General features: G+C 53.7%; 1 protein-coding gene and 1 long non-coding RNA gene across 5 annotated transcripts; both read left to right on the top strand.

Annotated features, from left to right (window-relative positions):
• The first annotated feature begins 1089 nt into the window (after positions 1 to 1089).
• Positions 1090 to 2814, top strand: LOC120410858. Its single transcript, XR_005603192.1, has 3 exons — positions 1090 to 1505; positions 2066 to 2099; positions 2391 to 2814. It is a non-coding gene; the product is annotated as an uncharacterized LOC120410858 (long non-coding RNA).
• Positions 2815 to 13079: 10265 nt separating this feature from the next.
• On the top strand, positions 13080 to 24160 carry KCNE1 (potassium voltage-gated channel subfamily E regulatory subunit 1). 4 transcript variants are annotated; one of them, XR_005602166.1, is made up of 2 exons: positions 13080 to 13424; positions 16328 to 16515. XR_005602166.1 is itself a non-coding variant. In XM_039553723.1 (2 exons), the coding sequence occupies exon 2, from the start codon at positions 23440 to 23442 to the stop codon at positions 23818 to 23820; it is 381 nt and encodes a 126-aa protein (XP_039409657.1). In that variant the 5' UTR covers positions 13080 to 13424; positions 23402 to 23439; the 3' UTR covers positions 23821 to 24160. The 4 variants fall into 4 exon arrangements, 3 of the variants coding, with proteins under 3 accessions (XP_039409657.1, XP_010411504.1, XP_019149621.1); XM_039553723.1 differs by lacking the exon at positions 16328 to 16515 and adding an exon at positions 23402 to 24160; XM_010413202.3 differs by lacking the exons at positions 13080 to 13424; positions 16328 to 16515 and adding exons at positions 20030 to 20127; positions 23402 to 24160.
• Positions 24161 to 25784: the final 1624 nt, after the last annotated feature.

The raw sequence follows: 25784 nt of genomic DNA, 5'->3' as shown, positions 1-25784 counted from the left end.
TTTTTGTTGGAAGGGAAATTATGGCAAACCCATGAAGGCTCTGCTGTGGACAGGGATGGAAGTGCTGTCAGGGCAAAAAGGAGTTTCTGGTACCCACTTAAAGCCCTTCCTTGTTCTCAACGTGAAGGCAACGACCTCTGAAGGACCAAAGTTTGGTTTAAATCTGAGTTTTGTTTTCCAGAGCAGCACCAGGTGAAGTAACTTTGATATTTGAAATTGGACAAGTGGATCAGTCGTTCTCTGTGTAGTCCAGACTTGCCAGGGATGGGGAAGGAATGAACTGCAGCAGCTCTGGAACCATTTGGACAATTCCAGCAGGGATTTTCCCCTTGGCATTATCACCTGCCTGCTCAATTCCTGCTTTTTGCTTGTCCTGAGGAACACAAGTTCTTCTTCTTTGCTTTTATCCTGCCTGGCCCAACACACCTGAGAAACATTTACCAGAAAATGACTCCTTGCTAATGCTTTTAATAATTCATAGTTGGATATAGAAAGACAAAACAATGATAAAAACATTCCCCAAGACACTGGTAAAGAAAGTTTTGACATTAAGCTTTCAAATAATTCCGAATTTTGAACATGTTACAGGGAGTAAGGCAGGAGCACAGAGGTGGCTCCAATGACGAGGGACAGGATGGAGCTGGCAGGGCTGGGTTTATCTTCCTTGACACCATTTCCATTGCTAAGTGGGCACTGCCACATTCCAAACTCTGTCACATTGTGTCTCTGTGTGTTTTCCTGCCAGGAGTTCCTTTTGTTTGGAGTTTCTTTGAAGCGTGGCCCGGGAAGGGAACGGAGCTGGGGAAGGGGCTGGAAAACACATCCTGGGAGGAGCAGCTGAGGGAGCTGGGAAAGGGGCTCAGCCTGGAGCAGAGGAGGCTCAGGGGGGACCTTGTGGCTCCCCACAAGTCCCTGACAGGAGGGGGCAGGGAAAGGAGGAGAGGAAATGGCCTCAAATGGCACCAGGGGAGGCTCAGGGTGGAGATTGGAAACAATTTTTCCCTGCCAGAGTGGTGAGGCCTTGGGATGAGCTGCCCAGGGAGTGCTGGAGTCACTGTCTCTGGGAGTGCTCAGGAGGAGTCTGGATGTGGCCCTTGGGGACAGGCTTTGGGGTGCTGCTGGTGCTGCTGGGGTGGCACTGGGTGATCCTGGAGGGCTCTGCCCACCCTGATGATTCTGGGATTAGAGCCTTAAAACGGGACTAAATTGCTAAATCTGAAAGGTTTACAGAGGTACGAGGAGGTGCCCATAGGTGGAGCTAAATACCCAACAATGGTTTTATCCTGGGTAAAACAAACTCCACACTCAGCCTGCAGCTCCGGCTCCCTTCCCCACAGCAGATACGGAAAAAGGGTTTGACATCCCTTCCAACCCTCACCATTCCATGATTTTACGATCCTGCCTTTACAAACTGCTGTAAGACACTTCTCTTCTTAAATCTCTTTGCTTTGAAGGAGCACGTGGGGCCACACAGAGGGAAAGCTGGCTGGTTCCAGATGGAAAAGGTAAATTTTGGGTTCCGCTTGTGGCTCTGTGTAAGTGATCCTAATTCCCAGAGTGTGTGTGTGATTTAGTAACCATTTCATTCAAATAATTCCTTCTTGGAAGTTACTGTCAGGCTGATGGAAGAGGTTCAGCCTGGAGAAAAGGAGACTCCTGGGAGAACTTAAGAGCCCAGTCCAGAGCCTAAAGGGGAATATAGAAAAGGAGGGAGAGGAGTTTTTTACATGGGCAGAGAGTGCCAGGACAAGGGGAATGGTTTTAAATGGAAGGAGGGCAGGGTTAGATGGGATATTGGGAATAAATCCTTCCCGGTTTATCCTATTGGGAATAAATCCACCCTGAGGATGGGCAGGCCCTGGCACAGGGTGCCCAGAGCAGCTGGGGCTGCCCCTGGATCCCTGGCAGTGCCCAAGGCCAGGCTGGACACTGGGGCTTGGAGCAGCCTGGGACAGTGGGAGGTATCCCTGCCCAGGACAGGATCCTTAAAATCCTTTCCAACCCAGTTCTAGGATTCTGTTAAGTGCCTTTAACAGCAGCATGGATTTTTTTTGACCTTTTCCAGGAGCTGAGCCGTGCTGGATTGAGCCTTTGTTACAGTAAGTAATGATCCATTTATTGGTGTTACTTGAGTGGGAAAATACAGGACCTGCCATAAAAAGCAGCTTTTCCTGCTAAGCAGCACAACCCTTCCCAAAACTCTGCCAGTCCCGTCCCTGGAAGGCTGTGGAAGCCTGGATAGCTCCATGTGCTGACAAGGCATGGAAAGTTCTTGCTGAATGCCTCTCCCACACACACAGTTTGGCACAGGGATTGCCTCTGCAATGTGCTGCACCTGCTTCTTAATCTCCTGGACAAATTCTGGCTGCTCAAGCACTCTCCTTAATCAGCAGGAGCCACTGGAGCCGGGACGTGCCGGAATGCCGGGCTGGGAGCTTCCTGACCTGCCCTGGGAGCTGCAATGGCACCACTGCCCTGTAATTAAAGTTGTGTCGAAGTTTCCATTCTGCTGCCCTGGAAGGAGAGAGTTCCCAGAGCTGAGCTCCTGGAGAAGGGAGGGTTACTCAGCAAATTGCTTCGGGCTTTTGCTGGGTGGTTTTTAATTAGGATTTTAATATCATGTGGATTTTTAGTGTTGTCTGAGACTTCAGAGTGAACACAGAGCTAGGGCTCATCCAAATGGATTCCAGAATTTCCTGGTGGGCACAGCAGCTCTGTTTCCCTTCTGGAAGATTCCTTGAGGAAACAGCCTCAAGCTGTGCCAGGGGAGGCTCAGGTTGGACACCAGGAGCAATTTCTTCCTGGAAAGGGAGCTCAGGCCTTGGGAAGAGCTGCCCAGGGAGGTTTGGAGTGCCCATCCCTGGAGGTGTCCCAGGAAGGGCTGGAGGTGGCACTCAGTGCTCTGGGCTGGGCACAAGGTGGGCATCGGGCACAGCTGGGCCTGGCTGGGCTGGGAGGGCTTTTCCAGCCTCAGGGATTCCAGGATTCTGGGATCTAGGAAATACAGGACAGGACCTCTTGGGCAGTGCCTTGTTTGAGCCAGAGCCACCTTCCACAGACTGGAAATGCAATTAAAATCCAGACTTTTCCCTGCAGCTTTCTTTCCTTTCTAACAAGAAGTCAAAGTCCTTCCAAGTGTCCTTCATCACAACTGCCCCATTTGCCTCCAGCCAGGACACTCCATGTCCTGCCAGGCAGCAGCTTTGACCTTCATTGTTCGAACCAGGAGGATCCTGCAATTCCCTCCCCCAGGAATTCTGTTCCCTGTGTGTTCTCCTTGCATCCTCCACCTGCTGTCAAGGCACGGGGTTCACACACAGCATCTCAAACACATCTTGGAGAAATGACTGGGCTGGACAGAACTCTCCTTGCAGCTCTTTGAGTTCACTGCTTGTTTCTGCAGCTCTTGAGGTCAGGAGCAGCAGCTGAGGAAGTGTTGGAATGGGACAGAAGATTGCAGAGGGGGCCGGGAGGAGGAGGAGGAGGGAAGGACTAATCAAACACTGTGATTAATTGTCCACAAAGCTCACGGTGATGCTTTTCCTTCACAAACATCAGGCTCCAGAAAAAAATCTGTCTCAAGAGCTGCAGTGTGAGCAGAGACACTCAGCTGTGGGAGATACAGAGGCCAGGAAGAACAAATCCCTGAGCACAAGTGGGGTGGCCACAGGAACAACCCCAATCCATGGCTCAGCTCCCGGCTCCCTGGCACAGGGAAAGCTCTCAGAGCTCTTTACCAGAACACTTTGGAAATGAAATCCTACTGGAAATCCATTTCCTATACCCCAGGGCAGCCAGGATTGATGTGAATTCTGGGAAGTCGTGACCTTTCTGGTGGCAGTGAGCGGGAAGAGGGATGTGTCGGGAAGAGGGATGGAGTGGGCAGCACTGCCAGCGTTTCCTCGGCACTAAACACCTTCGTTTGTCCTGCTGAGCTGCTCCAGCACTGCCCAGCCTGGCTGCTGGGGACAAGGAGAGGCACCGAGGGGCTGGATTTGCTCTATTCCCCGTGGGATAACTCATTGTTATATCCCAGGGACACTCCAGGGAGCTGCCACCTCCTGCCCAGGGGGGTGGGAAGGGACTCGGTACCGTTTTGGTGCTGTTACCCAACCTCAGCATCAATCACCACAAAACCCAGTTCTGCTCGAGCTGACAGTGCAAAATCCAGATCCTGGCTCAGGGAATGCCAGACTCCTGATGATCCCCAGCCTGGCTGCCACTGGGGCTCTGTCAGCTGCTGCTTCCTTTGCTTCCAAACATCTCCCATTTCCCAGCGCTCCGCTCCGTGGGATGAGTCGCTGCCAGAGGGAGCAGCAGATCCTGCACCAGCAAAGCAGCTCCACACAGAGGGACTGGGACAGAAACCACGTGGAGGGGTCCCACTGCAGGGGATCCCAGCATCTGGCCAGGGACAATCATGGAATCATGGAAGGGTTTGGGTTGGAGGCACCTTAAAGCCCATCCAGTGCCACCCCCTGCCATGGCAGGGACACCTCCCACTGTGCCAGGCTGCTCCAAGCCCCAATGTCCAGCCTGGCCTTGGGCACTGCCAGGGATCCAGGGGCAGCCCCAGCTGCTCTGGGCACCTGTGCCAGGGCCTGCCCACTCTCCCAGGGAACAATTCCTGCCCAATCTCCATCCAGCCCTGCCCTCTGGCACTGGGAAGCCATTCCCTGGCTCCTGGCCCTCCATGCCTTGGGAATTGTCTCTCTCCAGCTTTCCTGCAGCTCCTTCAGGCCCTGCAAGGCCACACTGAGCTCAGCCCAAAGCTTCTCCTCTCCAGGCTGAACAATCCCAGCTCTCGCAGCCTTTCCTCCCAGCAGAGCTGCTCCATCCCTCTGCTCATCCTGGTGCCTCCTCTGGCCTCTCTCCAGCAGCTCCACGTCCTCCCTGTGCTGGGATCCCAGAGTCCCTGTGCATGTGCAGCCCCAGGAATAGGGATAAATCCATGCTCAGAGTCCCTGTGTTCCAACCCAACACATTTACTCAGTTCCAGCCTCAGTTTATTGCATATTATCAATCCAAGTGAAATGCCAGGGGATTTTTCCTTGGGAGACGGAACAGAAGGCTTTTGTGCTGGGTTTGCTGTGGGTGGAGCTGGGGAGGAAGCAATCCTCCTCCTTTGGACCTGGAGAAAACTCCCCAGTTATTTGCACTGACTTTGCCCTGAGTGCATTTGCTTTGTTGGCTGATGTCTGGGGCAAGGAGGGAAATCCTGGCACACCTTGAAAGGAAAAACAGCCTTGGTTTGACACTCCTGGCCAGGGGTGACTGCTGGACGCCTGGCCCAGCCACCACAGACTCGGTCTCTGCTCTCCAGATGGTGTTGGGAGGTCACAGAAGTGCAGATTGGATATTACAGGTTTTTTTTTTTCCTGGAAGAGTGGTGAGGCCTTGGGATGAGCTGCCCAGGGAGTGCTGGAGTCACTGTCTCTGGGAGTGCTCAGGAGGAGTCTGGATGTGGCCCTTGGGGTGATGCTGGTGGTGCTGGGTGACCTTGAACGTCTCTTCCAGCCCTGATGACTCTTTGACCCGTAAAAGCCACATTTGCAGGTAATTTATTGTTAATCTCAGTTTTAAAGAAAGCCAACCCCAAACCCAACCCAACCCATTCTGTGATCCAAAGCCACTGGAGAGTTTGGATGCTGGAGCTTTAATTAAAAACAGAAGTGTTGATACCTTGATTATTTTGGGTTTGTTTCTTGGTATTTTAAGCAGTTTTGTGTCCGGGTTTATTGACTGGTGTGGTGAGCAGCCTCCAGATCATGGACACCTCTGCAAGGCCAGGTTGGACAGGGATTGGAACAACCTGGGATAGAGGAAGGTGTCCCTGGCCATGGCAGAGGGTAGAATGAGATGAAGTTTAAGGTCCCTCTCACCCCAAGCCATTCAGTAATTCCATTGATGGTATTGTGTACATGACTTTTTGGATGAGATTCCGAAGAAAAAAAATCCCATGGGAACATTTTTCTGTTCTATGGAAAAAGAAGGGGTTAAATTTGAACTTCAAGTGCAGTAGAGCAAGCAGAGATTTTGTTTTCCTGCCACTGCTGTGTCCTAGAAAGCTTCACTTTGAGGGACACCTCTCTGACTCTTTTCAGGAGGTTCCCTCATGTCCAATTAAATCATGGCTGTCAACATGTTTAATTAATTTGCCATCAGAAGCTTTACTACACTTAGTGAAGGATGAGAAGACCTAAGGATGTTAAAGCTCAGCTTTGCTAGGGCAGAGCTGAATGGAAGAGAATTCCAAACCGACACCAGCATCAAGGCAAAGGATTAAAGTGTTCCCCCACCTCCCAGCCCCTCGTCATTCCCAGTGGTCCTCACTGTCCAGAGCACTGCTGTGATGGCTGACAGGTGGTTAAAACTCCTAAATGGACAAGAATCCCACTTATTTTATTTTAATTTGGGTTAAAAGGTGATGCCACGCCAAGTTTTTTGACAGGAGTGGAGCTGGTCACAACACCAGGATAAAAAACATTCCCGTGGTGAGATCTGCTGGAAAATATGTGGATGGTAAATGCGTTGCATTAATGGGCTTTGATTAATGGATGGTGTTTGGAAACGAAACTTTCCAAACAAAAGGAATAATGTGCTATATCTGGTAGAGGGGTTGATCAACAGGAATTCACTTTTTCCATTTCCTCATGTGGAACAAAGAAAGGAGGCTTAAAATGAGTAAATCCTTTAGTCATGGCCTTATGAATGGCGTGGTGGAGTTATGGAATGGCTCAGTTGGAAGGGACCTTAAGGATCATCCAATTCCAGCCCCTGCCATGGGCAGGGACACCTCCCACTGTCCCAGATTGCTCCAAGCCCCAGTGTCCAACCTGGAACTGAACATTCCAGGGATGGGGCAGCCACAGATGTTCTGTGCCAGGGCCTCTCCAGCTTCACAGGAAAGATTACTTCCCAATTTCTAATCCAAAACTACTTTTAGGTTGGACAGCAGCAGGAATTGCCCCATGGAAAGGGAGCTCAGGCCTTGGCAGGGGCTGCCCAGGGAGGTTTGGAGTGCCCATCCCTGGAGGTGTCCCAGGAAGGGCTGGAGTGGCACTCAGTGCTCTGGGCTGGGCACAAGGTGGGCATCGGGCACAGCTGGGCCTGGCTGGGCTGGGAGGGCTTTTCCAGCCTCAGGGATTCCGGGATTCTGTGAAATGCAATGGGTTTTGTAGAAGTTTGGGATGTCCATGAAAGAACTGCTCTCCCATGGTAAGTTTGGGTTTTCCAAAGTGTCTTTGTGTTGATCTGAAGCTATTTTCATCCTCAGCTTTCCCTTTACCTGTTCCCTGTTTTCTGAGGGCATTTCCTTTTCAGTCATGAGGCAGCAGAGGTTTGGGAATTTTTTTAAGTAGGGAACCAGAGCAGTTCATTAAAACATCTCAGTGATGAAGTCCAACTCTTTTACAAACATGGTGACTGAGGTCAGCTCATCCCTTGCTTGTGCTGGTGCTATCCCTGGATCATGACTGAGGCAACAAACACAGGATGGGCAACACCAGTGGCTTTTTCAGTCCTGACTGAGATCCAGAACAGGATTCAGTCTTTCCTGCTGGCCAGTGAAGAATGGGAATCCTGAGTTCAGCACCAGCAGGAGGAATGTGTGGCAGCCTGATTTAAGGAGGGACAGTTTCACTCTGTGCCTGGCCTATTGTTTGGAGTGGGAGGGAATTCAAAAAAACTGGGAAGACTTGTTTGCCCAGGAGGAAAAGAAATGCCTGAAGTAAGGAAAATATGGGGGCTGAGAGGAAAAAGCCCATGTGTGGATAAATGTACAGGTGAGAAGTGCAGGGGAAGGGCAGGAGCAGAGCAGGAGGGACCTGGGAGAGAGTCAGGGCTGGTGAGGGTGGTGGGACGGGCATCGGGGCAGTGCCTGGTCCTGTCCATCCACAGCATCCATGTGTGGGCACTCCAGAGGCCATGGAACCCCAGAATGGGTTGGGCTGGGAGGGACCTTGAAGATCCCATTCCACCCCTGCCATGGCAGGGACACCTTCCACTGTCCCAGGCTGCTCCAAGCCCCAGTGTCCAGCCTGGCCTTGGGCACTGCCAGGGATCCAGGGGCAGCCCCAGCTGCTCTGGGCACCCTGTGCCAGGGCCTGCCCACCCTCACAGCCAAGAATTCCTTCCTAATATCGAATTTGTCCTATCACTCCAGGCCCTTGTGAAAAGTCCCTCTGCAGCATTCCTGAAGCCCCTTCAGCTACTGGAAGGCTTCTGTAACGTCCTCCCAGGGCCACAACATCTCCAGTAGAGGCCTAAACCCAGCCCCTCCCTACAATGTCCTTCTTTTTCTCTTCAGACATAAAAGAAAGAAAGGAAACCACGTTTATCAGTCATGCAAAGTTCAGCAGAAAGCTCAGGAGAAGGAAGGAGCCCTCTGAAGTTCAGAAGACTGGCTTGGAAAGGTTGTGGTTGCCCCATTCTTGGAAGTGTCCCAGGCCAGGCTGGACACTGGGGCTTGGAGCAGCCTGGGACAGTGGAAGGTGTCCCTGCCATGGCAGGGGTGGGATGGGATGAATTTCAAGCTAAAAGGTTCACTTTGAGCAGTGCCTGGATGTCAGCAGGGGCAGCTGCAGCCTTGGGCACTTCGCAGAGCTCTGTCTCTGTCCCTCCTCAGGCACTGAAGGCAGACAATCACTCCAAAATCAGTTCATTATCATCAGCACTTCCTCCAGCTCTCGCATGCCTCTGTGGGAGTTTTTAGTTCAGCAGGAGCTGAGGAGGCCCAACCTTTGGGCAGTGTTGGACTTGGTCCTGGAGGTCTTTTCATTCAACTCCCCCAGCCCAGCCGTGGGCTGGGTCACAGCAACATCTCCTCCATTTTTATTACATTGAAATGAGGGAGAGGACTTAAGGGGTTTTAAAGCTAAGCACTTAGAAGTGGGAAGGGCTAATAAAATTAACACCACCATAACCAAAACCCAAACAATGTCTTTGATAACAGAGGGAATCTGGCTGCTGAAGCTCCCGGTGGGCGAAAGAGAACTGGAGGCTGAAAAGAGGTTTGAAAATCAGCCGCTGCCCTCTGCATGCAGGTTGTCTACTTGGGTGCGAATTTCCTTAATTTCGGCGTGGATGAACTTGCTCTTTGACGAAAGGTCCATACAGCAAAGTTCTTCAAACTCATTGCAGCTGTGGTCATGGGTGAGGAGAAGGAAATCGACGGCAGCTCGATTTTGTAATGTTGCCTGCCTTGTTTTTTCTTCCTCAGGTAAAAGCTGGCTGAGGGCAAAGGATGTGGCTTGGGCTTTTTCCCTAGCCAGCAAGAAATCTGCTCCAGTTCTCCAAGGGCCTCAGCTGCCGCCACCCACAGCAGGAAAATTGACAGGATAACTCTTTCAGAATGAGGCCAATTAGTGACCAAATCATCACAATCATCAGGGATTTTGTGAATAGAGTGTTTTGATCTAGCCTGATTAGCTAGATTATACCATTTGAGAAGTTGAGCCCTGTCTGGGGTGAGGGTGGTCAAATGCCCCAGAGTGCAGGGGCCTCCTGTGAGAAATGGTGGGATTCTGTTCCATGCCCGGTCCCCACAGATGAAGAATAAACCCTCTGGCAGCACTTTGCTGTGACTGACGGAGCTGGAAACTGACAGGGCCATACTGTGACACCAGCCTGGGTTCTGTACATTTTATTGAAAGGGCTGACTGGGAATTGGTGTCTCGGCTTACTATAGTGCGAGTTAAAACAAAAGGCTGCCTCAGTGGATCCCTGAAGATGTAGTTCTCAGGGCTCCTGTATGGCTATTGGAAGTTTCCACATCCACCGGTCCCAGCGGTGGGGCTGGAGGCTGTGGGTGTCGTGAACAAACTCCTCAGCGTGCAAGGGAATACCAACAAGGCAGGAAGACATCGGGTCCTTCACCCTGCCTGTGCCCAAGCATATCCCTGTCTGGTTGAGGGCTTGGGCCAGCAATACCCACACATTGTTTTGTGGCTGTGGTATGTTCCATGCCTCGCCTCGTTGGTGGTGGCCCAGGAGGAGCTGCAGCAGCAGGTGGGACAGCAGCAGGTAGGAGGTCATCACGCAGTCAAGGGTGGTAGCTTTAGGAAAAGTACAACACAAATACAATTAACTTAAATAATGATGGCTCCCGTGGACTCCCCCTCTTTCAAAATAAAATGAGGGATCATTTTGGGAAGGGAAACACATTAGGGGGACTGGGAAGGGGAGGGTTTGTCTTTCAGGCCTGGAAGAGGAGTCTTTTTTTCAGGTGGTCTGGTTTTTCTCCTCTTCCAGGCTGTGGCAGCTTCTTTATTCTGTTTGGTATCTGTTGGTGGTTTCAAAAAAAGCTTGATCCACTTCCCAGGGATCCATTTTGGACCCTCTGGGGTGGAAACACACCCGTAGCCTCTACCCCAGGTGACCAGGGGGTATGGACCATGTATTTATAATGTGTCAGGATCTTTTATGAGGACCTCAGGTCTCTCAGTTAGTTTACGTTTGCCAGAGTTTGTGAAGTGTCTCATGATAGGAGGGTTGGGTTCCTCATAAGAACAGTTTAAAAAGTTTAAAGTGAACAACGCTTTAGAGAGTCTCAGGATGGGGGCGGCGATTTCATTGCCGCCTCTTTGTTGTTCCAACAGTTTTTTCAGTGTCTGATGTCTCCTTTCTACAATGGATTGGCCTGTGGGTGAGTGTGGAGCCAGGGCTCTGCAATTCCAGGCTAAATGCCCTGGTTTACCACACCTGTGACAGACCCAATTAGAATTCTTTTTGTCCTGGGGTGCTGTTGCTTCAGTGGAACTAGCAGTTCCTACTACATTCCCCCTCGTTTTTAAATTTGGCTGATGAATTGGCACCAATGTCGTGCAAGCATGAATCATCTGGTTTAGGGTCGGTGGAGGGTCAAATGGAAGATTTAAAATCACTCTTTTACAGGGTTCATTAGCATTAGCTTTTGCAATTTGAGTTATAATATGTTCCTTTGTTTTAGGGTCTTCCACTTGTTTCTCCACCATGAGCCTCAGTTTATCCACAAAATCAATAAATGGCTCATTTTGCAGTTGCTGAATCTCTGTATAATTCAGTTGAGGTGCCAATTTAGGAGGCATCATTAAGAACACTTGCTCAGCTGCTTGTTTCACAGCATTCAGGACCGGCTCTGGTGTATTTTGAGCCTGGTTCTGTGGCTTGGCTAATAACCCCTCACCGGTAAGGTGATCCGTGGAAACCCCTGCATTCTTTGGATCCTGCAGTAGGATCGGAAGGACCTCTCTCAATTGCTTTCTCCAACCCTCTTCCCACATTTGAAATTCAGATGGGGAAAGCAAGCAGGAGAAAATGCTTTTGAGGTCATGCGGGACTATCACTGTAGTGGTGAGAGTTACCTGCAGGAGGTTCTTGAAATACTGACTCTCCCTCCCGAACTCCTTCTGGGCTTTGCAAAACTCTTTGAGGCCTGAGGGGTCAAAATGTTTCCATGTGGGGTTATTGCCTGCTCTGTCATGGGTAACAGGAGCAGCGAAGGGGTAGGAGGGGTAGGAGGGGACTCCCAGACCCGATTTCAAGAGGCATCGGTTCTGATTTCTACCCTGTGGGGACCGGGAGTGTGGGAACTGGAAGGTCCCTCACAGTGGGAGGGAACTGAGGACAAGGAGGAGCGGTCACAGGAAGGGTGGAGATTCCTGATGCAGGGGGTGGTACCCGACATGTGGGAGGAGCTCAAAACAGTCACATCAGGGGGTGGAGACAGGAAAGGGTCAGGAGGAGGCGGGGGAAAGGGACTGTGGGAAGGAGGAGGTGAAAAGGCGGAGCGTGCCATGCGGTCTCTGCCATTTTGTGGCTATGTGGGATGGGGGGGGATAATGGCAAACGGCACTTTGAACAATTTTCTAGACTTACAACTGGGGAAGAGGGCAAAGGATACTGGGTTTGGGTAGAGGTCAAAGCAGCCTGGCCAGGGCTATCTCAACAGGGTAGTTGAGAAGACTGAGAGGGGTCAGGGAGAAGGTAGCAGCCCTGTGCCTCTGGGCATGTTACACCTCTTGGTTTTTCCAATGAAGGGGAAGTGGGAAGAGGAACACGAGGAGAGGAATGAGGAATACGGGGAAAACTGGGGAGAACTTTGGGCTTTTCTTTTACTTTCTGGTTCATTTTATGCAAGTCCCAAAGGCCTAAAACTTTTCTCCAGAGGTGTTCCCTCTTCACTTCAAATCAGCGGTATTATCACCTACAGCCTGCCAGAAAACAGGCGATTTTAAATTCGCAGGGGATGCCTCAGGAAAGTAAAAGACAAGCCAGCGGGCAAACTGCTTTAACAACCCCTTTGAAAATTTAAACCCACCAACTTCAAGGGACTCCACAACTTGGATGCATACCTCTCTTTGAGGCTGAGAGAGTTTTGAGCCCATTGCTCTCTCGACCCTGTTTCCACCCACCACCCGCAAAAGGAAAACGAAACAAAAATTCTCAGGGACCGGGGATACTCACACAAATTTCAGTTCAGCACAAACCAACACAAATTTAGAGTCACAGATGTCCAGTCCTGGAACCTAAAAGCACGGGTGGGGTCCTCCGGGACAGGCTGTTCTCCAGGATCGGGAGTTGGCAGCCTTCTCTCGGCGCACTCCTCTTAAAACAGAGGGTGCCATGGCGAGAGGCGTTGGCGGCTCCAACGCCGTTTACTCTCGCTGTCCACCGACAGCAAGGACGTCACGGGAACCCACGTGCATGAGCCCCACATTGGGCGCCAACCTACCGCTGTCCCAGGCTCACTGGCACGAGCTCTGGCGTGCCCTCAGTCAGAGGGGACGCAGCGTTACTGCTGCGACGTCCTTCAGGACCGACCTGGGCGGCAGAAAGGCGCTGGCTGGGCGCGGGTGCTGGTTCCTCCATGGAGGAGGCACCTCAGGGCCGATGGTCTGGGCTCGTGTTAATCCGGAGGCAAAGGAAAGGAGAGGGGCCGGTGGTCTGGGTTCCAACAGGTTCATTGTCAGAGGGTCCAGCAGCCAGAAAAAGGCACCGAGGGGCTTTCTCTTTCCGTTTTATAGGGGCTGGAAACCGGCGGGGAAAGGGAAGGAAACCAATGTGATACCAGCCAGGGGGAGGATACAATTCAACAAGAACCAACGGGGGAACCGGGAGATACAACAGGGAGCCAATGAACCACAGAATAACAGAGAACTCTCTCGAACAGGGGGAGGCGGTTTGGAGCCGGGTACTGCCCAGGGGGACGTGGCTTAGGCTTCTGTGCCACCCATCGACCCTCCCTCACAGTCACTGTCCTGGGTGGGGAAATCCACCCAAGGGAGAGCCCTGAACTGATTGGCATTCAACTCCCCCAGCCCAGCCATGGGCTGGGTCACAGCAACATCCAGTGAGCGCACGGTGCCAACCGGGAGAAGGAAGAGAAGGATTTGCCTGGAAGAAGGGACTCGGTGTTCTCCTCCTCAGCCAGGTGCTGCTCCCAGGTAAGGATTTCAGTGCTGATTGGATTTGCATACCCTCAGCTGAGCAGAGAAGGAACATCAACGCTGCATTAACCCCGTGTGCTAACCAGGAAATGCCCATGGAATCCCCGAGTGGACTGGGATGGGAGGGACCCTAAAGCTCATCCAGTGCCACCCCTGCCATGGACAGGGACACCTTCCACTAGTGCAGGAGAAGCTGTGGCTGCCCCTGGATCCCTGGAAATGTCCAGTGCCAGGCTGGAACAACCCAGGATAGTGGAAATCCCTACCCATGGAACTGGATGATCTTTAAGGTCCCTCCCAACCCAAACCATCCCATGATTCCATGACCTGGCTCCTCTGCTGCTGCTCAGGAAGGTATTTTGGGAGCAAGTCCAAAAGTTCTGGCTCTGCCTGAAGGCCATGAATGAGGTTGGACTTTAAGCGTGGAATAAATTTGCTCCCGCTACCATGGTTAAATCCGTGGAAAACTGGGATGAGAAGCTCAGGATGGCAAATCCACACCAGTTCTCCAGCGAAGGCTGCAGGGGTGTAGCTGCACATCCAGGGGCACTCCTGGCCCTCTCACTCCACTGGGAATCAGTGGAGCAGGAACAGAGGCTCCAGAGGTTTGGGAAGGGTTGGAATCAGCTCGTGCTGCTCCCATCTGGAGCCTGCTCAGGGTAAAACCACCCCATCAGGAAGACATGTGGGGCTGCCTGGAGAGAAAAGCTTATCTGGGCCTCACTCCATAGCACAGGCACTGGTAAAGAGGAGGAAATGAGATAAAGAAATTACTCAGGGCTGCTGCTGCCTCTGAAAGACTTCCTTGATAAGGGAGGCAAGGCTGGGGTTCATGTGCTGGGCAGGCTCAGGAAGCCGGGGGTGGTGTGGGCAGAAAGCTTCAATTATTTCAGCTCAATTAACAGAAAAACCTTTTTCAGTTGTGCTTCTCAGGACAGAAGGTTCCCTGCCCCTGTGATTTGGCTCTTTTCCTGAATTGGGGGTATTTTTGAGGTCCTTCCTTGTGCATGGAGGACCCTCCTTCCCTGACATTCCCCAGGAATTTGGTGCAAATTCCTGGGAGCTTGGAGAGGATGTTTGGACAGATCCTTTTTCCTGCACCATTGGGGCATCTTTGATCTTTCATTCTCCTGACAAAGCCACCACAAATATTGGTTTCTGAGCATAAAACATCTCTGCTTCTCAATGTACTGGGAGATCTTTCTCCCTGGAGAGGGAGGTCAGGCCTTGGAAAGAGCTGCCCAGGGAGGTTTGGAGTGCCCATCCCTGGAGGTGTCCCAGGAAGGGCTGGAGGTGGCACTCAGTGCTCTGGGCTGGGGACAAGGTGGGCATGGGGCACAGCTGGGCCTGGCTGGGCTGGGAGGGCTTTTCCAGCCTAAATCCTGGGATTCTGGGATCTGCTGATAAAAATGGCGGTATAAAATGCCCCCTGAGGTGGTTGGAGTCAATGGAGGAAAAGCCAAAGGTTCAGTGATATTTTTGCTGAGGGAACCCTCTGCCAAAGGAGATCAGCACAAACAGGTCAGGTTTTCAATACCTTAAATATTGGGAGGATGAACCAACCTCCAGTGATGTGGTGATCCAAGGCCAAGCTGGACACTGGGGCTTGGAGCAGCCTGGGACAGTGGGAGGTTGTGGGAGGCCATGGCAGGGGTGGCACTGGGTGGGCTTTGAGGTCCCTCCCAACCCAAACCATTCCATGATTCTGTGTGCTCCTGGGAAGAGTTTGTTTGAGTTTGATCCAGAGTCTCACCTTCCTCCCTCTGCCTAAATCCTCCCAGAGATTCTGTCTGGCCTGTGGGAGCTGATAACCCCAACTTCCTCTCAGGGATCACAGAATCCCAGACTGGTTTGGGTTGAAGGGACCTCAAAGCCCATCCAGTGCCACCCCTGCCATGGCAGGGACACCTCCCACTGTGCCAGGCTGCTCCAAGCCCCAATGTCCAGCCTGGCCTTGGGCACTGCCAGGGATCCAGGGGCAGCCCCAGCTGCTCTGGGCACCCTGTGCCAGGGCCTCAGTCAGGAGTGCAGATGAGTTTGTAGCTCAGGGTGGGAACCCTCCCAGGACACCTGGGAACAATAAACTCCAGCTTTGGTCAGCACTAATCCGAATTTCCTCTGTCTGGTCATTAAGGCCGTGAGTGGTGATCAGGGATGACCCCTCTGAACTGTCCTCACCAGAATAAACTCTCTAGCCCCTGTGCCTCTGCTGAGGGCTCAGAATTCCTCTGCAGGAAGGGAATTCCATTTAACCTCGTTCTGGGACTCAGAATCCTCCCCATCTAGCCCCTCCCAAAGCTGCAGCTGCCAGCACATTTTTAATTTAACATTGTGGGGTTTTCCTTCAGCCTAAATTGCATTTCAGGCACAGGCTGTGAAGTTTTCCCAGCTGGAGCAAATCCCCAGAGCTCCAGAGCCTTTGCTGCATCCCTGGGCTGTGGCCTCGCCAAGGGAAGCTTTGGATCCTGGCAGAGGTTGTGCAAATGGGGGGGACCAGGTGCCCCAAACCCTTGTTTTTGGGCCTTTGGGATTGTATTACTGCTGGGATATCAGCAGCTGCATTCACATCCCCCTCTTGGCCAGGGTTTTCCTGGAAGCCCATCCTTTGTAGGGGGACTTGGAAAACCTCAATCCAAAATTATTTCTACAGGGTTTGGGCTGGAGTTCCCATTCCAAAGGGACTGGCCAAGCCCTTTGGCAATAGAACTCTTTGATGGGGGACATCCTTGGGATGGGGGATGGAGCTGGAGAGGGCCCAGTCACCTCCTGCCCCCTTGGCTCAGCCAGAGGAAGCAGAGCCACGGCCTGGCGCCTGCCAGGAGCTGTGGGGCCAGAGGGCACCAAATTACTTCCAGATTATTGAATGAATTCTGAATTATTTCTCCCTCCCTCTTGCTCAGGAGCCCAGAGAACTCTGCAAGAGAGAGTTTGTACAGCTCTGGTCCTTCTCCCTGATTTTGAAGGGTTACCATGCCACAGATAAAGATCTGGACAGAAACATGTTAGACCTCATCTATTCCTGTACATGGGCCACAGCAGCAGCAGCTTTTCCAAGGAAAAGGGAAAATTCAGTGAAAGAATAAAGTGTATTTTCTGCTCCCCAGCCTTATTTCAGTATTTCTTTCCTCAAAACAAAAATGGGGCCAATTTAAAACCAAAAGGCTTCCAGGACTACAGTTTCAAGGGATCTGCAAGGGCCTGTGCTGTGAAATGTCCTTTGTCACCTTCCAGAGAAAACTTCTGAGGGATCCCATCACTCCACAGGTCATCACTGAACTGGGGAAAATGAAATCTGTGGCTACTGACAGATCTGGGAGGGCAAAGAGAATTCCTATGAGAAAGAGCTGGAGCTCTTTAAAAACATATTAAATAATAATCTCCCTGTCACAGGCTCTCTCAAGTCCCCCCAAAGTCAAATAGAAGTTACAGAGATGCTTCTGGAACAATGGATCTGCTCTAATGGAGACAGGACCTTCCCTGGAACCCCCCCGGTGGGACTGGGAGCGGAGTGGGGCCCACACAGACTCTGAGATCTCGTAAAATTAATCATAAAATGGCCTGGTTTGGGAGAGACCTTAAAGATCATCCCATTCCATGGCAGGGACACCTCCCACTGTCCCAGGCTGCTCCAAGCCCCAATGTCCAGCCTGGCCTTGGGCACTGCCAGGGATCCAGGGGCAGCCCCAGCTGCTCTGGGCACCCTGTGCCAGGGCCTGCCCACCCTGCCAGGGAACAATTCCTGCCCAATCTCCCATCCAGCCCTGCCCTCTGGCACTGGGAAGCCATTCCCTGGCTCCTGGCCCTCCATGCCTTGTCCCCAGTCCCTCTGCAGCTCTCCTGGAGCCCCTTTAGGCCCTGCAAGGGGCTCTGAGCTCTCCCTGGATCCCTCTCTGCTCCAGGTGAGCACCCCCAGCTCTCCCAGCCTGGCTCCAGAGCAGAGGGGCTCCAGCCCTGGAGCAGCTCTGTGGCTCCTCTGGCCTCTCTCCAGCAGCTCCAGGCCCTTCCTGTGCTGAGAATTCCAAGGCTGGACCCAGCAGTGCAGGTGGGATTCCAGCAGGGCACAGCAGAGGCCCCTGGTCCCCACAGAAGGGGTTCCCTCCCTTCCAGAGCCTTTTGCCCCCCTCAGCAGCTTGGTGACCTCCCTGCTCCCTTTGGGGTGCCAGGGTGACACCACACCTGGCTGGGGGGACACGGGGGCCCTGCCCTGGGAGAAGGGGACAAGGAATGGGGCCACTGGTGCCAAGCCCTGGCTCCACGTGCCCTCCTTGGGTGTCCAGACTGCCCCATGGCCCAAGAGCCCCCACCCCACCCCTGCCCCCCAGCACAGCAGGGCACAGCCACCTCTCCCACCCCAAAGCGATGCTCCTCTCCCACACCTCCTTCCCAGGTATTTAGGGAAGAGGGCAGCTGGGCCAGGAAGTGACAGGATCTGATTTTGTCCGAGATTTCCCCTACGAGGAGGAAGCAGGGCCTGACTGGTCACTCTCTGCTGTCACTGACCACCCACACCCTCCTCCTTTTCCTCCTCCTCCTCCTCCTCCTACTCCTCCTCCTCCTCCTCCTCCTCCTCTTTCTCCTCCTCCTCCTGCTCCTCTCTCATCCCAGTCTGGATCTCTCCTGGATCCAACGCACTGAAGCCACCCCTGAGGGAGCATTTGCTGCCCTAACCCCATTTCTGAGCTTTCTGCACTGTTGATTTAGCCCATTTATTTCACCAAATTGATTTATCCTGCAGTGCAGTTTCCCTAATTAGCCCCGGCCCATCCTTCCAGCAGCTTTTTTGCTGCAGTGCTGGGTTAAACTCTGGGACACCCCTCTGTGATCTGGGTGAGTTCACACCCTGGGGCACAACATTTCTTCATGTTCCAGGGTTTTGGTGGCCGTGCTTGGCCTCAAACTGGTGTCACTGGTGTGGGGAAGGGAATCAGCTCCCCCCGTGACTCCTCCTGGAGCCTCGGCCACCCCTTCAGCTTCTCCCTCTTCCCCTACCAACGCTCGTGCCAGGCTTTAAAATGCACCTAAAAGATCTCAGAGGGGAATTTGACAAACAAGAAGGATCAGATCCTGCTCAAGGCTTCCCAGGGGCAAAGGAAAACTGAATTTGGCTGCCCTGGAGGGGAGATACCGAGCAAGCAGGGGCTGGGCCAGAAGAAAGCCAGGTTTTACCAGGGATTTGGGCCAGTCTAGGAAATTAATCCCACAACCTGCTCCTTCATTTGGATGCAGCAATGGCTCAGGCAAGGAAAACAGGGGCTGCATCCCCACCCTGAGGGAAAATGGAATAAAGCTCTGGAAAAGTGTGCAGCAAGAAAATGCTGAGCTATTGGTTTCATCCGTGTGTTTAAATCCCTCCATCACCACCTCAATTCCTCTCTCCAGCTGCTGCCCAGGCAACAGCAGCTGGTAAAGAGTGTCAGGCAAGGAGGGGCCATCCCACCCCATCCCATGGATCCCACCCCATCCCATTCCACCCCACCCCACCCCATTCCACCCCACCCCATCCCAGTTCCTGTTCTCATCCCTGCCCCTGCCTATTGCAGCTGATGAGAGTCTGGAGGTCACTGTCCCTGTCAAGGGCCACAGGAGGGATGTGCCACAGCCCCAGGAATGCTGAGGGGATGTTATCCCACAGGAGGGATGTTATCCCACAGGAGGGATGTTGTCCCACAGGGGGGATGTGCCACAGCCCCAGGAATGCTGAGGGGATGTTATCCCACATCAGCAGCACTGTCTGAAGGAGTTTAAATGTGTCTTTCAAAGCTGATAAATTCATTTTGTAGTCTCCAGGTGGGCATTGATGAATCCCCCTCTGGCTCAGTGGTGACCACAGACACTTCTTCCTCATGTGGAAAATAGGGGTGAGATTTTGGGTGGGGTTTTTAATGTTTAGGGATGGGGAGGAGTGAGCCAGTGCTCCCTGTGAGGATGTGTTTGAGAGGAGCCCTGGAATGACCTCTCCTTCCTCCTCACACCCCAAAAATGTCCCTGAAGGATGGACCTCGGGGAGTGTCAGGGGGCCAGGGCAGCGTCACTGGGAATGTCCCAACACCGGGCACCTTCCTGGAGCAGAGAGCCTGAGCCCAGAGTTCCCCGGGGGCTGCAGCACCCAGGGAGTGGCTGGAGCTGGGCCAGGAGGGATTTAGGTTGGATTTTAGGGAAAGGTTCTTCCTGCAGAGGCTGCTGGGCACTGCCCAGGCTCCCCAGGGAATGGGCACGGCCCCGAGGCTGCCAGAGCTCCAGGAGCGTTTGGACAGCGCTGCCAGGGATGCCCAGGCTGGGATTGCTGGGGGGTCTGGGCAGGGCCAGGGGTGGGACTGGGTGATCCCTGTGGGTCAATTCCCGCTCAGGATATTCCATGATTCCCTCTCTCCTGTGCTGCTCTGCCTCTGGCTCCACGTTTCCCGTGCCGGGAGCTGCGGTGCCCCCTCAGCACCTCCCACCTGGGCACCTGCAGCGGGCCCGGCCCTGGCGGCCCCGGGGCTCTGCCCTCCCTCCCTCCCTCCCTGCCGTGCCCGGGAGTTTCCCTGTTCGCTCTCACCTCCTGCGCCGAGCCGGGACGGGCCACTGACAGCCGGGCTGCTCCCCGCAGCAGCAGCCGCCGCCGCTCAGCCCCTCACACCCACCATCCAGGGGCTTTTCCAGAGCTGGCATCTTCCCACTTCTCCTTCCCCAGGAGGGGCTGCAGCCCTGCACCCGCCAGGTCTGTGCGGGCGCTCCGGGATGAGAGCGGGGGTGGCGGAAAACTGGGAAGCTCCAGGAGCCTGGGAGCTCAGCAGAGCTGAACTGATGGAGGAGCAGGAGCTGGGGCTCTGCTGCCAGGGTTTGTTTGCTCTTCCAGCCGTGCCAGTGTTTGCTCCTTCGGGCTGGGAGCAATCCCAAGGCAGCTGCATCCCGGGGGATAAACCCGGCTGGATGTTTTGTAGGGAGGATTGCTGCGTTTTCTGCTGCAGAACAGTGGGATGTACATACAGTGCGCAAGAAAATTGAATTCCTGGCTTTTGATCTAAGAAAAGTGAGGAGTTTGGGGAGAATTCGGTGTCCCCCACTGCACAGGGGCTGCTTTTTAAAGCCACCCCAGGAGCTGAGGTGTCGCCCAGGTGAGCACTGAAGGACGGCCTGGACAGGTAGGGAGAGGCTGCAGATCTGCCCCAGACATGTGGGGGCCGCAGGAGGTGTTTTGGGGGCCACAGGAGGTGTTTCAGATCCCAGAGCTGCAGATCCCCCCCCTGGGATGTGCAGCTGTCCCAGCTCAGAGCAGTGCCCTGGATGCCGCTCGGTTGCAAAATTCCCGGGAGCTGGAGCGAGGAAATGGGGCTGCCTTGTGCAATGAAGAACGGTGTCCGACCTACTCATCCCTGAAGGAATGGCAGGGAAACCAGCCAGGGAGGTCAGTGGATCCTTTGTGGTGGTGGAGAAGCACCAGAACATTTGGAAGGCAGAAATTTTGGGAGGTGCGTGGTGTGCTGTGCTGGTTTTTGCTCTGAGAGTAGCACAGGCTTTATTCCTGTGTCATCACACTACAAGAAGTTGTGATAGAGCTGTGTTTTCTGAAGGTGAGTGTTCCTCCAGGCTGCCTGGGTTCCTGGGGCTGGTTGCTGATGCTTTTGGCAGCAACAGGAGAGCGGGTTGGAGATGTTTGCTCGGTGGGAATTAAAATAGAGGTGCTTTGGTTTGGGAGAGCTGAGAAAATGGTGTTAAAATCTGTCAGCTCACATCCACCTCTCCTTGTGGGATAAATGTCACATTTAAACCTCAGCAGGGGAGAGAAATAGAGGCAGCCAAGAATCAGTTTTCATGGAATCATGGAATGGTTTGGGTTGGGAGGGACCTTAAAGTTCATCCCATTCCAACACAAACCATGGGCAGGGACACCTCCCACTGTGCCAGGCTGCTCCAAGCCCCAATGTCCAGCCTGGCCTTGGGCACTGCCAGGGATCCAGGGGCAGCCCCAGCTGCTCTGGGCACCCTGTGCCAGGGCCTGCCCACCCTCCCAGGGAACAATTCCTGCCCAATCTCCCATCCAGCCCTGCCCTCTGGCACTGGGAAGCCATTCCCTGGCTCCTGGCCCTCCAGCCCTTGGGAATTGTCTCTCTCCAGCTTTCCTGCAGCTCCTTCAGGCCCTGCAAGGCCACACTGAGCTCAGCCCAAAGCTTCTCCTCTCCAGGCTGAACAATCCCAGCTCTCGCAGCCTTTCCTCCCAGCAGAGCTGCTCCATCCCTCTGCTCATCCTGGTGCCTCCTCTGGCCTCTCTCCAGCACCCAAATGCTCGAGGACAAAATTCCCACTGAGCTCCAAAGCTGAGTGTCACAACTTCGAGGTGCATTCCAGGACAGAAAATTTCCTCTTCCCTTTTAAATCCTGGTGGCACCAGCAGCCTCTGGCAGCACCTGCTCCTCTGCAGCTGAGCTGCTGGAGATAAGCCCAGCTCAGACGGGGCAGGAAGGGCCGGGCTGAAGCTGGAGGTGCCCACTGGGCTGGGTGCCCTCCACTGGGAGCAGGCTCCAGGCTCTGGGAACAGGCTCCAGGCTCCTTTGGAGCAGACAGAGCTGTTGTGCTCTGCCTTTGTTGGGAAGCAGCTGGGTGTCAGTCAGCCCTGCCATTCTCCATGTGCAGCCAGATCTAGCTGCAGTTCCCTGTGTTTGGAGCCCAAAGTCAACCTGTGGCTCTGCTGGGACATTCCCGATGGCCTCAGCACCCAAACAGGCACCAGAGGTCTCCAGAGGCTCAGCTTGGCCTCTCTCCACACCCAGCCAGGATCAGACTCAGCAGCTCCGGGAAGTAGCTCCTGGAATGGCTTTTGCAGCTCTGGCACCCCATGGCTGTGGGGATTTGGGTGTTGAAGAGATCAGGGACAGGTCATAAAATCAGAGAATCCCAGAATAGCTTGGGTTGGAGGGATCTCAAAGCCCATCCAGTGCCACCCCTGCCATGGGCAGGGACACCTCCCACTGTCCCAGGCTGCTCCAAGCCCCAATGTCCAGCCTGGCCTTGGATGGAGCTGCAAGAAAACGGGAGAGAGACAGTTTCCAAGGGCAGGAGGGCCAGGAGCCAGGGAATGGCTTCCCAGTGCCAGAGGGCAGGGCTGGATGGGAGATTGGGCAGGAATTGTTCCCTGGCAGGGTGGGCAGGCCCTGGCACAGGGTGCCCAGAGCAGCTGGGGCTGCCCCTGGATCCCTGGCAGTGCCCAAGGCCAGGCTGGACATTGGGGCTTGGAGCAGCCTGGGACAGTGGGAGGTGTCCCTGCCATGGCAGGGGTGGCACTGGGTGGGCTTTGAGGTCCTTCCCAACCCCAAATGATTCTGTGATTTTATGATTTGATGTTACCTGGCTGCTGAGGATTTGAGAATGCAGTGCTGACAGGATTCCTCTTCTTAAGTGATTTACAGGTGCCATTGGAAAGGGAAAAGGACCCTTCAGCTTCTTGTGTGAGACTGCCAGAGCAGAGGCAGTGCCTGGGAGGATTTGGGCTTTCAGCTGCTTCTGGGTGTCACCATTTCCTGCTCCTGGAGCTCTGGCAGCCTCGGGGCCGTGCCCATTCCCTGGGGAGCCTGGGCAGTGCCCAGCAGCCTCTGGGGGAAGAACCTTTCCCTGCTCTCAGCCTGAGCCTGCCCTGGCCCAGCTCCAGCCGCTCCCTGGCTGCTGTCCCTGGCCCTCTCTGGGAGCAGAGATCAGAAGCCCCTCATGCCTGGGGGGTTCTGGGGGAGTCCTGGACTTTAAATACCAGCAGGGAGGTCGGGGTGAGGTCTGTGACAGCTCCACACTGTGACAGAGTCTGCAAAGTCCGAGGGTGCTTTGAAGGTGTTGGTTGGGATGGACTCAGCCCTTGCTGGGTTGCAAACGGGAGCTGAGAGGGGCTCTCCAGGTCCATCCAGGCTCTGAGGTAAATCCCTCACTGAGGAGGGGAACCAGGAAAGGGAGACAGAGGAAATCCCATCTTTTCCTGATGCCATCCCCTGATTTTTATCCTTTTCCAGCCAAAGGAAGGAAGAGGTGCCAAGGACAGGAAATCAAAATGTTGGTGCTGTCGAACAACACGGCGCTGAACCTGCTCCTGTCCAAACTGCTCCAGGACTACCTGGAGCAGACCAACAGCTCGGCTCCTTCGCAGGTGAGGAGCGCCAGCAACAACCTGGAGATCATCTACGTGCTGCTGATGGTGGGGCTGTTCGGCTTCTTCACCGTAGGGGTGATGGTGACCAACCTGCGGGCGCGGCGCCTCGAGGGGCCCTGCGACCCCTACAACACCTACATCGCCACCGACGCCTGGCACCAGAGGGACAGGGAGTACTTCCAGGCCAAGGTCATCGAGAATTACAAGCTCTGCTGTGTCCTGGAGAACCAGCTGGCCGTGGAGCAGCCGGGCACAAAGATCCCTGAGGAGAAATCTTCCTAGGGAAAGGGGGGAAAGGGTTGTGCGTGGCACGGGGACGATGTGAGCGATGCCTGCTGTGGGCCGGGGAGCTGCTGGCCCTTCTGCAGAGCCACAGGCCTGGGCCAGGCTGAAGAAGCAGCGATGGTGAAGCTGATGGATCTGGGATATCCCAGTGCTGCCCCAGCGCCCGGCACCGGCACCTTCTTGGAATCACTGTGAGGCCAACAGCGGGATACACACGGAATATCATGGACTCATCAGCTTCACCTACTGAGACAGGGCCTCAGTCTGGAGGAGGGCAGGGATAGGTGGGATTTTGGGAAAAAATCCTGCCCTGGCAGGGTGGGCAGGCCCTGGCACAGGGTGCCCAGAGCAGCTGGGGCTGCCCCTGGATCCCTGGCAGTGCCCAAGGCCAGGCTGGACATTGGGGCTTGGAGCAGCCTGGCACAGTGGGAGGTGTCCCTGCCATGGCAGGGGGTGGGATGGGATGAATTTGATCTGCCTTCCAACCCAAACCATTCTGTGATTCTCTGATTCTCTAAAGAGGCAAATCTTGGTGTTGCCGGTGTGAAATTAGAACCTAATTAGGGCCTAATTAGAACCAAACACAGGGCAGAGGTGTTAATTGCCAAGCATGGCTTAGACAATCATTTTCAAGAAAGACCAGATCCTCCGGGGGAAAAGCAGCTGGAAGATTTCATTTGCATTTTTGTCCAGCCTAGAATGATGATTTTAGAAATTGTACAATGCTGTGCTAAACTATTTCCTTCAGAATCATGCCCCTCTTAGGGATAAGATAATAGGAAAAATTTCCCTTTTTTTTTCCTGAAAAATATTTCCGTGGAAAAACGCAGAGGGAGGGAAACTTCAGTGACTGCTGGGTGGTGGGTTAATGTTGGGTCAAGGGTTGGACTCAGAGGTCTTGGGGAGCTTTTGCAACCTCAATGATTCCATGATTCTGATTCCTAGCAGCTTTCCCAGTCTGGTCTTGCTGGCTACTCCTCATTTCCTTCCCATGGATGGGGCTCCATCCGGGCAGCAAAATCCGTGTGCAAAGATTGAGCAGCCCACGGGGTCTGTGCCATGGAAGTGGGTGACATTCCCAGATTTCCATCCCAGTTAATTATTGCACGAGGCCTGAGTGCCAGCCCATGGTTGGGAAGGGAATTTCCACTCTGGGAAGAGCAATTCCATAATTTCTGCTGTTCAATCGCACGCGGGGGATGTCTGTGCTTAACTCAGATTCCATGAGCAGCTCCTGCAGCTCCCTGGTATCCATCCCAGGACCCAACACAAAATCCATGCCAGCAAGGTTTTCCTGCCCTTCCCTCCTTTTCCCTCCTCCCTTAGGCCAGGTCTGGAGGGACAGGGCAGCCAAATTCAGCTGCTGTGGCACCAACCATCACCTGCCTGTCAACAGGAGAAATCCATCTCCCCTGGACATTGTGTTCCTTAAAATAACAACTCTGCCGGCTTGGAGCTGGTTTGGGATGAAGGAAGCAACAGTCTGGGCAGGAGTGGGGATTTTATTGCTGCTCTGCAGATACAAATCCCATTTTTAGCTGCTGGAGAGGAAACAGAAGTGGGAAAGGCTGGAAAGAAGAGCAGAGCAGCTGCTTCCAAGGCAAGGCGAGGGCAGAGAGCTTGGATGGGGAAGCAGTCCCAGCAGAGCCCTTTTCCCGGCACTTCTTTAGCATTGCACCTTCATCCAAGTACCATTCTGGCCGTGCCTGTGTTCCCAGAGCACTCAGGACACTGCAAAACGCAGGGCTGCTTTTTTTTAGAAGATATTTATACAGTGCCTACCACCAAGCTGAGGACAAGATCCACGTTTTCAGTGTCTGGAGCAGCTTGGAAAATCTCCAGCAGCTTAATTATCCCAGTCCCTTTTTCCTCTGGAGGAATGGAAACCCAAGGCCAGCTTCGGAAAAATGTTGATTTCTCAGCTTGGGTGCTGCTCTTTTGGGATCTCACTGTTTAGGACT

Source organism: Corvus cornix, chromosome 1, assembly GCF_000738735.6.
Source record: "Corvus cornix cornix isolate S_Up_H32 chromosome 1, ASM73873v5, whole genome shotgun sequence".
Lineage (NCBI taxonomy): Eukaryota > Metazoa > Chordata > Aves > Passeriformes > Corvidae > Corvus > Corvus cornix.
Note: the sequence above shows the minus strand (reverse complement) of the source record. Positions and strands in the feature narration are given on the sequence as shown.

What these genes read in the sequence shown, in the direction of transcription:
- KCNE1 (XM_019294076.3), top strand. Translation starts at nt 20,791, where the DNA reads ATGGCAGGGAAACCAGCCAGGGAGGTCAGTGGATCCTTTGTGGTGGTG. An exon ending in TAGAGCTGTGTTTTCTGAAG is followed by an intron (nt 20,981 to 23,401) that starts GTGAGTGTTCCT and finishes ATCCTTTTCCAG; the next exon opens with CCAAAGGAAGGAAGAGGTGC.